Raw genomic sequence first — 14,750 nt, 5'->3', positions numbered from 1 at the left:
TCCTGTGTGGATACACAAAGGCATGTGTTGTACCTGCTTTACCCTGTGGGATCTACATAATCAGGTCCACGGGTTTTAATGGATTTCAACTCCCTTCTGTCTATGGATACAGTTTCCTGTCTTGTTTCGAACAGGAAGAGCCAAGTCTTTTTTGGTCTTAGCATTCCTGCTAGCCTAGGCTTTGGGAAGAGTTCTCTGGCTATTTTCCTGTTTGATTTTTGTGTGTGTTTTGTTTTAAGCAGGACAGAGTGCATGTGTGTATGTAATCCATGTGCTCAATTAAGAGAGGCATCTGTTGGGTTTATTTCACATTGCCAAGGAAGGACTGCAAGCAGGGAGCATCTGCTCGGCTTTTTGTCAATGGCTTGTTTTTCATAATTTGCTCTACAGGGTGAATGTTTGGGGAGGGGGAGGTGGCTTTTTATTGCTGAGTTTCATCTTAAATTTATTTTTATGGTAGCTGGGGAAATTGGCTGGGCTTTGAAAGTTAATTTCACTAAGAAAAGAACTGAAGAGGGAGAAACAAAACCATCCAAAGTAAATACTATTTATGTAACCTTAATAATACACTCAGAAGGGCCCTTATAAACCATTATTTGTTGTATTTTAATGACAAAGTGAAAGTAATATGTTATGGTGCTTTTTTAATGCCGCAAGGTGGGGGGGCTTGTTTTGTCGTTTTTAAAAAAACTAGCAAATTTTGGTTAGATTTTATTTTGGGGAAAGATGGGAAAGGCATCCAACACCAAGATGCTTTTTTGGCAATTTGTCAACAACAACAACAAAAATGTCTGGTTTTAAAATAGAGCAGCAGTGGTTTCCTGTTCTTACAGGTTTTGCTTTTGTGCATTCAGATGTTGGCTGTATTACACCTAGCGGATCTAGCGAGAGATTTCATTGTCTGTAATGTACGTGCTTCAAAGGCTACTAAACCTGCTGGGAGTGTTTTGTACAAGTGTGCTTTTTACACTTTTTTGCGGAAATGTCCTCCAAAAGGGCTGTGGAGGATAATGACTTTGTGATGTCCTGGGAGGACACAGCTGCTGGTGCAGCATAGGGAACTCGGGGGGGAGAAAGTCTGAAACTCCCCTTAATCCCACAAGTGAAAGACAAATCTCACCCATTGCAATCAAACAAACCAGGATACAGTCCTGCAAGTGTAGATGCTGCGCAAGAGTAACCTGTGGGCAAGATTTGGGTCTTACTGAAAGTATTTAAAGCAATGGGATTTAAAAAAATAGTAATTTTATCTTGTACTGTCAGTGAACCCCCAAGCCAGCACATTTATTAAACCACTCTGAAATGGTATTAAATCTCTATCTTCCATGCCACAAGTTGTCATGGAAAAGGAAGAGTGAAGCATTAATAAAAATAACTTTCCTGACAGTTCAGTCCCACTCCGTAGCAAGAGAAAATATGTGTGTCTACGTATATATATATATAATTTAAACATTATATAATGTATCACAAGATAAATATAACTTTTCTGTCAGATGAATGCCATTCAGCTGAAAATCTTTGTTGACATCAGTCAACGGTACAACCATTTTATAAAAAGCAGGGGACAGCAGTTGGTGTGCAAAATGTAAATGTAGGGCTGACTGTAGGGAGCAGGCAGATGAGCTTACTTCTGGGGCTTCAAGTAACCTTGGCTGTCGCAGAATCATGGGACCTGAAGTGTAAAAGGACAAACCACAATAAACTTCATAATAGCAGGAAAGTATTTTCATTGCTTGAAAAAAAAAAATAAAATTCAAACTTTGTCATCACATTAAAAACATTACATGAGAAGTAATAAACATATTTACACTTCTGTTTTGATTATAAATATACATTATATACAAAATAATGTTATAAAACGTAGAAAGTTCAGTGCTTCTGATTTTTTTAAATTACTGAAATACTAGTCTTTAAAATAAACTACAAACAGACAAACTAAAACCCATATTATTGATTTCTGAAGGTCATCTTCAAAATGGTCCTATGTGGTCAGAGCAGAAGGTCAGTAGTGGACATTACGAAGGGGTCTTGTCTGCACAGTTCAAGGCAGTAGATGGGCTAGTCCGACAACAGGATTTACAAGGGCAGGAATATTGCTGTCTGAGAGAGAGCACAGTCCAGGTTTCTTGGAAGAGATCTTGTTTCCTCCCTCCTCATTCTGCCCCACCTCACAGTCTCATCAGTTATTGCAGCACTTTCCACTGGGGTGGCCGGTGTTGTTGCTGTATGTATATAAGAAAAGAGCTTCTGCACGCCTCTGGTTTCCAGGGGCAGGCTTCCCCTTTTCCGTGTATCAGTGGGTGCGTATGAGTGAAACAGGATGAGCCTAGAACTTTCTAACTCTAACCTCCTCCTGTCTTGGCAGAGGGCATGTCAGTGGGTGCTTCACTGTTGGGCATCTGGAACCAAGATGAAGGACAGGAGTTGGGGCTTCACAACCAGCTGGAGCAATGTGGGGGGGTGGTGTGTGTCACACTGCTGCTTCTCCTTCAGAATGTAACAGCTGCAATTTTGAGACTATTCACTGTAGAAGGTGGCACCTAATTCAGAAACATGACATAAACCCCCGAATTTGTGTCAAAATAAGGCAGGGGGGAAGAGAATGAGGAAGGAGAAGAAAAAAGTAACGTCTATTCACAATCACTGGTAGTGCAAAGGGCATGAAAACAGCTGAGACAGCTCAGCACATAAAGAGGTTCTAGGAGCTGATTGATTTTAAACGCATTTCTAAGGCTTTAAATAGAGCTGGGATCACGCCTCATCCGTATTGATGGGAAAGAGGCAGTACACATTCCTTATCACAACTTTTCCTTCTCAAATGTTTAAATCCACAAAAATCCTGTCCCATATTGTGGCTTGGGTCAATCAGTTCTCCAAAGCATCACCCAATGAGATGACAGGTAAATTTGGTATTCCTCTTTCCTTCCTCCTCTCGCCCCTTACAGTCTCCAGTACACGCAGCAGGAGAGAGGAGACGCAAATAGATGTGTAGCAGGAAGTATCCACCACCCCTACCCAATACTGTTTAGGTAACTGCAAAAGAGCAGTCAAGTCTCTGTTTGGGCTTGTTAGGTTCTCTTGACACATTTTAGGCACTTTTAAACCCAGAAAAAAATGGAGACCTCGTTTATACTGTATCCATTATCTGCATAGCAATGTGTCTTCACACCTTCCGTGGCAACATCTGTGATAGTTAAGTGCCTCCTCATCTACCGGCACCTCCCATAACCAGAGTTCTGGAAAGCCAGGGGTCTGTCCATGAGGAGCTGGCCTCAGTATCTTTTGAAAACAAATGAAAACAACAACACTTCAACCCCCTCTCTCTTCCCTCTGCCTCCCCTCTTCTATAGCCAATGAGATTCCTGGTATCAAACTTCAAACAAGGGCAGTAAGAACAAAAAGGTGTATTGCATCTTTCAGTAAATTCACAGTCTGTCCAGTTCACCCAGTTCCATCCTCCGCCTGAGAGCAGCAAGTTGCATGTAATTAAAAACAGTCCAATCCAGTTCTGAATTGTAAACAATGCAGCAGGAACGTCCATCTACTGGCATTACCAAATCTGAGGTGCAAATGGGCTGATCTTCAGTCTTATACCTGTCAGGATATAAAATAATACCAGGAATGAGAAGGAAGGACAGTGTACAGAATACTGCAGCACTAACAAATTGTAATTCAGGTATGTAATTTAAACCAAAGCAATTTAAGCCAGACATTACTGCAGTTTAACTATCACGCTCAGTGTTTTTACTGGGTCCAGAGACAAAGGATCACCAGCAAAAAGAGTCATCTGTATGATGAGCAGCCCCCTCTGCCTGGACTGAGGGGAAGAATGCTTGCAAGTCTGGGTGCTTAACATTAGGTCTCTGTAAAAAGCATATGGTATAGGTAAATAGCTTGTGTCAGAAGCATTAAGCTTCAATGATGCAGTGAGATGTTTCAACAGCTGTCATTCTGAAAATAAAAATGCTTCTGGAGATGACCGATGTAAGTGTGGGAGTCTAGCTTTGATCAGAGAGATCTTCAAAGGAAGACACAGCATTTAGGTCAGTTAATGGGAATGAAGCATCTAGCTGTCATTTGTATATTTGAAAATCCTTTCGCTTAGTCTTAAACTTTTAGTATTATTGGTTGGCTTGTGTTCCAGCTTGCCTTCAAGAGGAAATCTGACATCCACCCTGGCAAGGGAGACAGAACCCCGCAGATCTGAATTCACAGATTGCTGCTATATGCCACAGCAAGCTTCTCTTTCCTGGAGGCTGAAACAAGTCCCAGAGATGGCTACCCTGAAGAAGGTGGGTATGGGCTAATATCAAACTGCCTTTAACTTCCATTCCGCTCCAAAGGGTCAGTAATTCTTCAGGAACTGGTTGGTTCCTCAACAGCTGCTTTTTAAAGCCTTCAAAGTTCAGTGCTAGGCCCTTCCTCTTTCACATATCTGTCTGCTGACTTTTCAGTGTCACATCAAAATCTAGATGTGTTTACCAATAATAGCATTAACTTCTGTTAGAGAAGATATAGCTGGAACTTAAACACCAAGAGGCTGGAAAATACCTTACTACAGACTTTGTAAATACTGTTATGCCTATGCACTAACACATTCAGCTACCTTCTATCTTCTGCTGGAAATGTATAGCTTTGCCTCTTTCCACAGAACACAGATTATCCATTGTGGTCATGGGAAAAAACTGTGGCTTTACATCAATGGGTCTATGAACGATTATTATTTCAATTTTTGCTGACTGCCTATTTAAGGGAAAATAAACCTACAATGTGCTGAATTTTTATGGGCTGATGTTCTGTGCTTTCACCCCCTGCTGACTCATCTAAGCTCAAAATCTTTGGCTTAATAACATCAGAGCTTCTAATGGCTTTATCTTCCATGCTCTATGGTCTGTGTGGCCACAGAAGAGGGGAGTGAATGCTGGGAAGCATTGGGATCCCTGGAAATAGAGTAACCTTCTCAGATGCAATTCTAAAGGACAATCTACCTCTTTACTTTGTGAATTTATGCCTGTCCGCCTGTGTACTTACCTCTGTGGCTATGATGCACTCATTCCTTTCTTCTGTTATCACAAAGACGGACTGGTACATTGAATCCCTTGGAGAGCATATCGCTGATATCCTACATTCTGGCTTTTCACTAAAGCAGGGCAGAGAGAGAAGAACATTAGTTGACTACTAACAAGCCTGACTCAAAATCTACCATGAATATGGAGGGATGGAATGAGATAGCCGTGAAGGTGTGGGAGGGAAGTGCAGAGGATGAAGTTTCACACATACTATATGATGGCAGGACATTCCGCTAGAGAAGTGGAAGTAAGGAATAGCTACTGTCCTCCTATGCTTCTGCCACGTCCAACCTAATAGCGTCCTCCTTGGATCCCTCAGTGTAGCAGCCACAAGCAGATCCCAGATAAGACTTACAGCACATGTACCAGCCCAGGCAGTACCTGCCCTTTTCTTTTTTTGAAAAATATTTTGCCTTCTTAACAAGTGAAATACTTGTTATTTTAATTCCTATGTGCCTTAACTGTTGGTCCTCCAAGATCTGTTGAGGAAGGAAAGACACTTCTTTCTTTCACCGCAGACCTAGTCTCTCCCATTCCCCTTCACAGTACCCATACTACCAGCACCCTGCACGAACACTCAGTTTAATTGACTTAGCTAAGGATACTACTTGGCTGTGACACAAATACTGCAGTGTGAAGATTCCTGGCTTTGCTCTGGCTTGTTTTGCATATTATCTGCTTGAGGCTTCTTTCTTGCCCTGTATTTTCTCATCTGCTTTTAGACAGGTATGAAGATGAGGGGTCTTAAGAAAGACTAAAAAGGAAGACCGCATTCTCACCTGTGTAGTCGGAGGGGAGACTTTTCTCCTAAACACTTTTCACTTTTGTAGTATTTATCCTCCTGCGTCCCTCTGCTTGTCAGGTCTTTTACCAGATTGTAGTCCAGTTTATGATTCTTGGGTTTGTAGTTTGATTTCTCCAGCCCACAGTCTACCTCAAGGTCTTTATTTTTGTTGGTGTTTTTGAGCTGGGAAGCTGGAATGAGATTGTCCTTCTGGAAGTCAGAAAGGTTGTTCATTGTCTCCAAGTCCTGCTCTGGGTGCATCCTCATCTGCCTGATGACCATTGCTATCATGCAGAATAGTATGAGCAAAGCCACCAGCCCCACCCCCATGGATATAGCAATCCAGGGGACTGGTTTAGGCGGAAGCGTAACGGGCACTGAATAAACTGGCAATTCACAACGGTTGCCCATGAAGCCAGAAGGACAGTAGCAGACAAAGTTGGCACTGTAAAGTCCGCTGTAGCATGTGCCTCCATTCTCACATGGCCCAGAAGCACATTCATCTCGGGTTTTGATGTCACAGTTCCTGCCACTGTAGCCTGGCAAGCATGTGCAGGTGTAATCATTGATCAGGTCGTGACAAGTTCCCCCATTGGAACATGGATTTCTGGCACAATCATTGATGTTTATCTCACATTTCTGACCAGAGAAACCAGCCCGACAACGACACACACGAATCTGACCAAGGTAAAAGCAATTACCGTCTGAGGAAAAAGAAGGAAAATAAAAAGAAAAATATTAGTCTGCAGTGCGCTTCACTCAGAAACCTAAACCTCTCCCCGGCTAGCGTTTTACACTATCTCAAGAAGAGGGAGGTTATTTTACAAAACAACTGCACGTCTAAAAGTTCCTTCTAGTTTACCTAGTTGTACCTCCATGCCTTAAAATTATGCCCCTTCTAAGAGTGTAATAAAGTTAATTTCATTTACTTAATTTTGGCATCTTCCCCATCACACGACAAACCTTGTACATTGTTCTGTTGCATAGAAAATGCTGGTGAAAGCCCCCCCTCTCCCCAAGCAAGAGACTAAAATCAGGGTAGACGTAGGATACAGTGGGGGAGAGGGACTAATGTATTAGAGGAAGAGTAGAGGTCAGATTGGATTTCTATCACTTCTGCACTGAAAAGCACAAACAAGTCAGAGACACGAGATATTTTTTTATAAAAAGACTCACCGTTTGCACACGGGTTGCTTGTGCACCTGTCTACTTTTTTTTCACAGTTTGACCCTGTGAAACCGAAAGGGCAAACACAAGTGTAGCTGGCCCCCTGTTCTTTTTCCAAGCACGTGCCGCCGTTAAAGCATGGAGAATCTATACACGTCAAAGCGCTGTGCTCGCAGTGAGTGCCATAGTAGCCAGGAGGGCACAGGCAGTGATAAGCATTCTCCATATCCTGCAAAACACAACATTAGGCCACCGTTACTTGATGGCACCAAACGATAGCTGCTGGCTTGTTGGCAGCAAGCACTGTTCGCTCCCTTCTCATCCACGCTCCGATGTGGCAAAGCAGCATCGGGAGAGTAAAGAACTGTGGGCTGGACTGAGAGGGATAGCTGTGAGTCAGCCGGACTGGGCGCATAGGAGTCATCATGCAGCTACACAAGCAGAGCAGATGCAGACATGGGGAGCCTACAGGCAGCCAGAGAAAAACATTACTGTCTAATGGGGTCCCCGAGGTCGTTCCAGAGCAGACTGGCATGTGTCAACCTACAAAGCTGTGATCAGGCCATTTATCCTCAACCTGAGAGCCCTTTTTTTCTTCACAAGGGCTTACGTTTCTTTGCCATGGATAAGCCCCACCGCTTAGATCACAAGTAAACTGTTTCTTCTTTCCAAGTACTCTGCGTCCAAGGCCTTGGAGGAAGGGAGCTAGGGTCTTGCACCATTACTTTAATCTAAACATGCATCAGGATTACATTTGATATCTAACATCGATCAGTCTTTATCAACAGGTAGAATCAATCATTGAGTGCATCCGAAAACACACTGAAACACTAGACTGCAGGAAACTGAAAATGCAGAACACTGCTTCACAGAAAGTGTTTCAGCTGATTGCCCACATGTTGTCTGACACTAGACTCCCATAGCAGAAAGCAGAAGTTTTCTTTACCTGCTATTAAAATACAGGCTTGGTGCATGCTTCTGTACAGACTTTGGTTTGAGAAGCTTATTCTTTACAGATCTGCTCCCTCACCAGCCTTGGCTCTTGCCAGGCTCTTATAATGGCTGCCACAGAAACCTAAGGATCAGTTGACTAGTTCTAATCTAGATGATACATCTCCTCCTGTAACAGACTTCCTCCCCTGACACCTCTCGGGAAGGGTTCAGTATGATAGTTGTGAGCGTCAGTAATGAACCTGTGTACTATCAAATTCCCATTATGTTGTCACAGAACCATTTCTGAAAAGGTATACCAGGGCTTGCTTCACACAAAGCCTTTACATTTAAAATGCCCTTACCGTGCAACTGCCGCCATTCCTGCAGGGGTTGCTGTCACACTCGCTGATCTCATGTTCGCAGTCAACGCCAGTAAAGCCAGGTTTGCACGAACACGTGTAGCTGCCCTGGCCAGTGTTCATGCAAGTCGCTCCGTTTTTGCATGGTCTGTGGTGAGTGCAGTAGTTCAGATCTGCAAAGATACCACAAGTTAAAGAAAACCTCTTTGAGAGCTGCAAAGAGACGTTCATACAAAACCCATCTTTTAGTCAACAAAAAGACAGAATTTTCAATGAAGCGTTTCATTTTGCTGTCACTAGGAATACTGGAGATGATTATCCAGGTTATTAACTGTAATAATCTGATGTTTCAGGTTACCATCGGTTTTAGGTATTTTCTCCATATCCATAGCTGTAATAGGTGATCTCTGAATTTTGAAAGACCTGGTAAAAATTTAGCTTTCTTAGTGCTTTGGTGTACTCTTCCTTTTTTGTGTGCTTAAACCCGTTAGCTGCAATGGGATTTAGATGCCAAGTTGGAGAACGTACTTCAGAAGCATGCGTTCTCTGAAAGACACATCACAGCGCTATAGATGCTTTGTGCACAACACGTCATGTACTAAAATGGTGAGCCCCATCTTTAAAAGGTGTGCTCCGAGGCATGTTCGGGGAGGCAGGGAGGAAACACGTTTTGGCTTAGACATTTGAACGGATACTAGAAATCTTTTATAGTTCATTTACCATGCTCTCTTGTTCTGAATGTTAGTAGTTTAAACTATCTAAATGCTCTGCCAAGCCTGATGGTCCTGGGTTTTTTTTCCTTTAAATTTGAGATAGAGGTTAAGCACACAAATTCACAGGACATAAGTAGAAAATCTTTATTATCTCTACAAATACCATAGAATAATCAGAATACAACTGGTTAATAGGTGAACACAAACAGAAAAAAACCTGCAACTTTGCTTTTCCTGCGCAATTCCAACTTTGCCATCTTAATCTTGTAACTGCCTTGAAAACACTTTGCTTGCTTTGAGCACTTAATGATCTCAGTGCCAGCAGTGCATATACGGCCTTGAGGACATGACTGCTCAGCTGGCTACGGTTCAGTGATTCAATGGGTTGAATAGGTGGAAGTGGTCTGGTGTACCTTAAAATGGAACCTGTACTTTTCATTCTTGCTTACATGATTTTTCTCTCATGCTCCAGACTTATCACATGAGTTAACTTCCTTGTATGCAAAATAAGGAAGGCCTAAATTATGGTGTTTACCTCTGTGGAAATGGTTTAGTAAATTGTTATAGTTGTACAGGGAATAAGTTAAACTTGGCTTGAGTGGGCAGAAAACTTCTCTGTTCAACACTCAGCCAGGTTGTTGTTTTGGTGGGGTTTTTTCCCCCCCAAGAGAAAAACTGCAGCTACCAAAAAGGTTTGCTTGTTTTCACACAAAATTACTACAAATACAAGATTTGGTATCTAAGACAGCAGCAGTACAAACTGATGCCTATGAACATGTACCTTGCAGAAATTTAATTCTAGATCCAGTGGGTCAAATTCCTTAGTCCAGTACTGAGGACTAGCCAGTCCCAACCACAAGCACAACCTTCAGGACTAACCTTGATCACAGAAGAGGCCACCCCACCCTTCATCACATATGCACTGCCATTGTGTTTTACAAGTCCCGTGGCGGCAGCCTATATGGGGAATGCATTCATCGCAGTAGCGTCCTTGCCAACCAGGACGACAGCTAAAAGAAAAGTCAAATTAAAACATTAATGACATGGAAAAGAGCTTAAGTTTCTATTACAAGGTGACGTTTTAACTGAAGTTCAGATTGCAATTGCCATCTACTCACATGCACTCTCCAGGCTTGTTGCAATATCCATTCTGTTCGGTACATCCAGACAGGCAGATGGCTGTAAAGAGAACATAAAAAAGCAGAAATGTTTAGGTAAATACACATGGCACTACAGAACACACTTTTAAAAGGGCATATGTCAGCTTTTAAAAAAGTACTTTGAAAAAAGAGTTTTGCGCGTTCAAAGCTTGCTTTCTTTTAAACATTCTTGGGACAGGGAGTTCTGGAGCAGGAGGAAGTGAACAAGGAGAGCCAACATTTGACCAGTCGTCCTTTAGTGTTTCTGTTTATACAACAAATGCAAACTCTTGCAGCTCTTGCTAGAAAAGGTGCAAGAGGAAGCAACATTGGCCTGTGCTAATGAAAGGCTGAAAAAATCCAACGGGACCCCAAGCCCAGAGTGAAGGATTCCCGCTACTGCGCCGCAACACCTGCCTCCCTCCTCTGGCAGCAGGAGCAGTGGAGGCGTTCGGGTGGGTGAGCTGCTTGTGCTTTAACTTGGCATAGACAGCGCTGACTGAGGACGTTGGCCAGACCCCTTCCTCTGCTAGCTGGCTCTCTGCTGCTAACGCTCGCAGAAGGGAAGCACAGCGTCAGTAGCTGCAGCCAAAGGGGGCAAAGTCCTCAGCATGCAACTTTATCTCTCCAGAGCAGGGAGCAGAAAGGTCGGCAGGAAAACATGGCCCCAGGTGTCTGCCATGCACAGCGTCTTGTTATGGCGCTGTCACAACGCCTTGTTGTGGCATTGTTTTAAGGAGCGATGGCAAAGGCGGATACAACCAGGCTCGGGCCAGCTGATGGAACTGGACAAGGGATGAGCATTTGGGTCCTGTGTCCCTTCATCCAACTCCCCAGGGGGGTTGTGTTTCCTCAAAGGCCTCTCAGGCGCCGTCCCTACCCCACGCTAGAGCTAACGCCAGTTAGCACAGATGTGGGCTGCAGGGAGCCAAAGCGGGTGATTCTCCCTACCGCGCTGGGGCATCTGTCAGCCTGGCAGGCATGCCTGGTGCCCGTGGCAGCCCCAGTTCGGCCCCGGGGAGCCAGGGGGGGCACCGTCGCTTGCCAGCGGGCCACTTACGCTCGGTGCAGTACTCGCCGGTCCAGCCGGGCAGGCAGGCCAGGCTGCCGTCCGCCTCGCAGACATAGTGCCCGAAGCGGTCGTCGCGGCGCTTGCAGAGGCGGGAGCAGCTTTCGCCATAGTAGTTCTCACTGCAGACCACCCGGTAGGAGTAGCGTAGCTGGGTCTGGGGGCTGCTCTGCACATCCTGCGACCAGTCCTCGCCCACTGACAGCGACCGCTGGATCGACATCTGGCTGATGAGCCAGTCCTCGGAGGGCGGCCGGGAGCCTGCGGGAGAGCAGCCCCGCGTCAGCGGCCAGCGGGCGCTGCCCCACACGCCCCCCGACCCAAAACCCGCCCCCAAACCCGGCAGTACGGACACACACACGTACAGGGTGCGTCTGCGGGGGGTGCAAGGGCGCGCGCAGGGGTGGCCAGTGGGGCGGGGGTGCTGGCCTGGGCCGAGGGGGGCTCAGCTGAGGGGCCTTTGAAAGCGAGGGCTGCCGTGAAATATCCTTTTCCTCTCTGCTCAGAAAAACATCCCAAAGCCATTATTCCTTTCCAAAGGGCGGAATTCGAGCAAGGTGTAAAATACAGGAAAAGGCGGCCGGGCTCGCTGGCAGCCTCCCGGCGTTCTCACCGCAGCCCGCCTCGCTTTCCCACGCCAAAAATAACCCGGAGGAAACGCAATTGTGTTGGGAGATTGGGCCGGGGCAGAATCAAAGCGGCCCCTGATGGATATCGTTGGGGGCCCGGCTGCCGGCGCTGGCAGAAGGCGGCCCCGCAGCTGTGGGGTAAACAGCCGAGCCCGCCCCGCCGCGGCCGGGGGGGGAGGGGTGAAGGGGGGGGGGGTGTCCCGTCGCGAGGGCGCCCCCTGCCGGCGCGCGCGGTCACCTTCCGGCAGGTAGTTAGCGGGCGCGTGCCAGGCCTGGATGATCAGCGAGAAGGTCCCCTGCGGAGCGGGGAGAAACCAGCGTCAGCCCGGCACCCCCCGGTACCCCCCGGCCCGCTCCGCGCTTCCCTCGCTCCCTCCCGCAAGCTGCCGGTCCCACCACCCCCGCCCTCGCTTTTATTTCTCTTAATAACATTTAGTGTCCCGACTGCTTCTGGGCTGGATGCGCTGTTTCATCGCGCTTCCCCCTCCCTTTTTAGCTTTTTTCCTCCCCCTTTTTTTGCCTTTTTTTTTCTTTGCCTTTTTTCTTTTTTCCTCATTTTTTGCCTTCCCCCCCTTTTTTTGCCTTTATCCCCCTCATTACCTTCCCCCCCTTCTTTTCCTTCTCCCCCTTTACAGCCTTCCCCCCTCTTTTTTTGCCTCCCCCCCCCCCCCCCCCCCATTTAAAGGAAGTTCTGCCCGTAAGTCTGAAGGCGCAGGCAGTTTGTTTACCCTGGGGCTGGAGCGCGCTGCCGCCCGCCTGCCCCACCGCCCTCCCGCCCCTCCGCCGCCAGCGGCTTTAAAGCGGAATCTCACCGGCCACGTGAAGTTAAAGGGCAACTTAATGGGGCTGTCAAATCTCTCCGTATCCTTGATGCTGAAGGTGTTTATTCCTAGAACCGGGGTGATGATGCTGCCGAAAGTGCAGGAGCCCGGGGAGACTACTGCCTGAAAATGCTTCAAGCACACGCGAAAGAAGGTCCTGCAGTGGGGGGAGCAGGGCTTCCCGCTGGCCAGGGACCCGTGGCTGTTCACGAATTCGTGCAGCTCCAGCTGGAAGACGCCAGAGCCGGACACCCTCTGCACAAAGGGGAGACACACAAAACAGCCCAATCACACCTTACCCCGGCTTTGCCATGCAAACTTGCTGCCATCACCCACTTTACATTTCGCGAACCCTTTTTTTTTTTTTTTTTTTTTTTTTTTGCCATGTGCCATTACCTGCTGCAAAATCATTAACAGAAACGTCAAGCCAAAGGTGCGCCAGGCTGTCATCCTTGTGTTATTCAAGCTTCCAGTTCTTAGTGCGTTTAGTTTTCCTCCTGTATTCCTCAAATGGTCCAAGCGAGCGCTTCTCGTGCGAGGGCGAAAGACAGGCGTCGCGGTGGCTCCCCTGGAGCAACCTGCTCTTCCAAATACTCCCCGGGCACCAGCAGATATCGGAAGGTAAAATCCAGGTGGCGATCCGTCCCCCTTCTGGGAATTAATCCTGCAGCCGGCCGCCGACCTCCGATCGCTGCCGTCGCCTTTATAAACTCCGGAGCCGGGTGGGCTCGGCGAGGGGCGCGAAGGGGGGGTGGGGTGGGGTGTGTGCTTGTGCGGGACCGCTCCTCCTTTCGCCGGAGCTGGCGGCGCGCAGTCAATGGGAAACTTGCTCCGCTCCGAGCTGTTTATATAGTTGCCTCGCATCCTCACCAGCTCATTATGTAAACTGTCAGTCAGCCTCCCGGGCGAGCCCTCCCCTTTTCCATCTTTCCTTTCTGGAAAAAAAGAACCAAATGTTGCGGAGAGCCCTCATATCCCGAATTAATACCCTGCCGCTGCCGCCGCTGCCGCGCTGCCCGCCGAGGAGCCGAGCTGATTACCAGCAAGCCCAGCATCTGTTGAGATATTTACTGGGAGAGTTCCCTCGAAAATCAGACGCCCCTCCGCAGAGCAGCTTTCCGCGGCGGCTGAACAATAGAAGATGAAATGTGTCAAAAACACGCTTGTTAGTGCGTTCGCTCGCCCCTCGCCCCCCGGGGTGGCCGTGCGGCTCTCCGGGGCCCGCGGCAGAACCTGCCCTGCCCGCCGGGGGCTGGCCCTGGCCCTGGCCCGAAAGCAAAAGTAAAACGGCGCTGGCCCGACGGGCGGGCACCCGGGACGGCCCCGCCGCCGCTCCGGGGCACAGCGCCCTGCCCGGGGGTGGGGGGGTGGGGGGTGGGGGGGCAGGCCCCGCCGTTATCCCTAATCGTGCTCCGGGACACGCCGGAGAAGGGGGGGGGGGGCAGGTGATGTATGGTTGGCAGGGGGGCGGGCATCCGCGGGAGCACGGTCGCCCTTCTGAAGCCGGTGGCAAACGAGCGCGGAAGCGAGGTGGCCGGGGACGGAGCCCGGCTTTCCTGCTGCTGCCCTGGCCCCCAGAAACAGGGGCAAGGGGCGGGGGGGGGTGGGGGGTGGGGGGCGCTGGCAGGCAAGCAGGGCCCGCGGGCCGTGTCAAGCTGCTTGGCAGTGGCCGGTGCCGGGCTGCGGTCTGGCGTGTGCCAGCAAAGCCTTTGGCCTGATTGCAGCGGGCGCTCATTGTTGGGTCGCGTGTCCCTCATTAAAGCCAAGCACAGAGGCGGCCTTTCATGTGGCTTTTTATTTCAGCTTGTTAAATGGATGGGAGGCCGGAGGGGGGGGGGGGGGGGGGGGAGATAAACCCTCAGCTGTATGATAATGAGGTCTTGCCACCTTTATGCCAGCGCCCGGCTCGCAGGGCTGCGGACTTTGCCGCGTGGATCACCTGGGGAGCAGCGCTGCGGCCCCGGAGCTCTCCCGGAGGGTCCCCTCTGGCAGCGTGGGTTCCCCAGTCCGAGCTCTCTCGGGGAGGGGGCCATAAAGAGGGAAAGTGGGGGACCTGGCTCGTCGGGG

General features: G+C 48.2%; 1 protein-coding gene across 1 annotated transcript; it reads right to left on the bottom strand.

Annotated features, from left to right (window-relative positions):
• Positions 1-1,710: 1,710 nt before the first annotated feature.
• DLL4 (delta like canonical Notch ligand 4) lies at positions 1,711-13,973 on the bottom strand. The gene is made up of 11 exons (XM_055716758.1): positions 13,080-13,973; positions 12,675-12,938; positions 12,101-12,158; positions 11,225-11,494; positions 10,144-10,204; positions 9,905-10,035; positions 8,316-8,485; positions 7,030-7,249; positions 5,849-6,557; positions 5,032-5,140; positions 1,711-3,594 (listed from the first exon to the last, which is right to left on the bottom strand). The coding sequence occupies exons 1-11, from the start codon at positions 13,545-13,547 to the stop codon at positions 3,589-3,591; spliced, it is 2,466 nt and encodes an 821-aa protein (XP_055572733.1). The 5' UTR covers positions 13,548-13,973; the 3' UTR covers positions 1,711-3,588.
• Between the last annotated feature and the right edge of the window lie 777 nt (positions 13,974-14,750).

This window comes from Falco cherrug, chromosome 7, assembly GCF_023634085.1.
Source record: "Falco cherrug isolate bFalChe1 chromosome 7, bFalChe1.pri, whole genome shotgun sequence".
In the NCBI taxonomy this organism is placed as follows: domain Eukaryota; kingdom Metazoa; phylum Chordata; class Aves; order Falconiformes; family Falconidae; genus Falco; species Falco cherrug.
The sequence above is the reverse complement of the archived record's forward strand: the minus strand, read 5'-3'. Positions and strand labels throughout refer to the sequence as shown.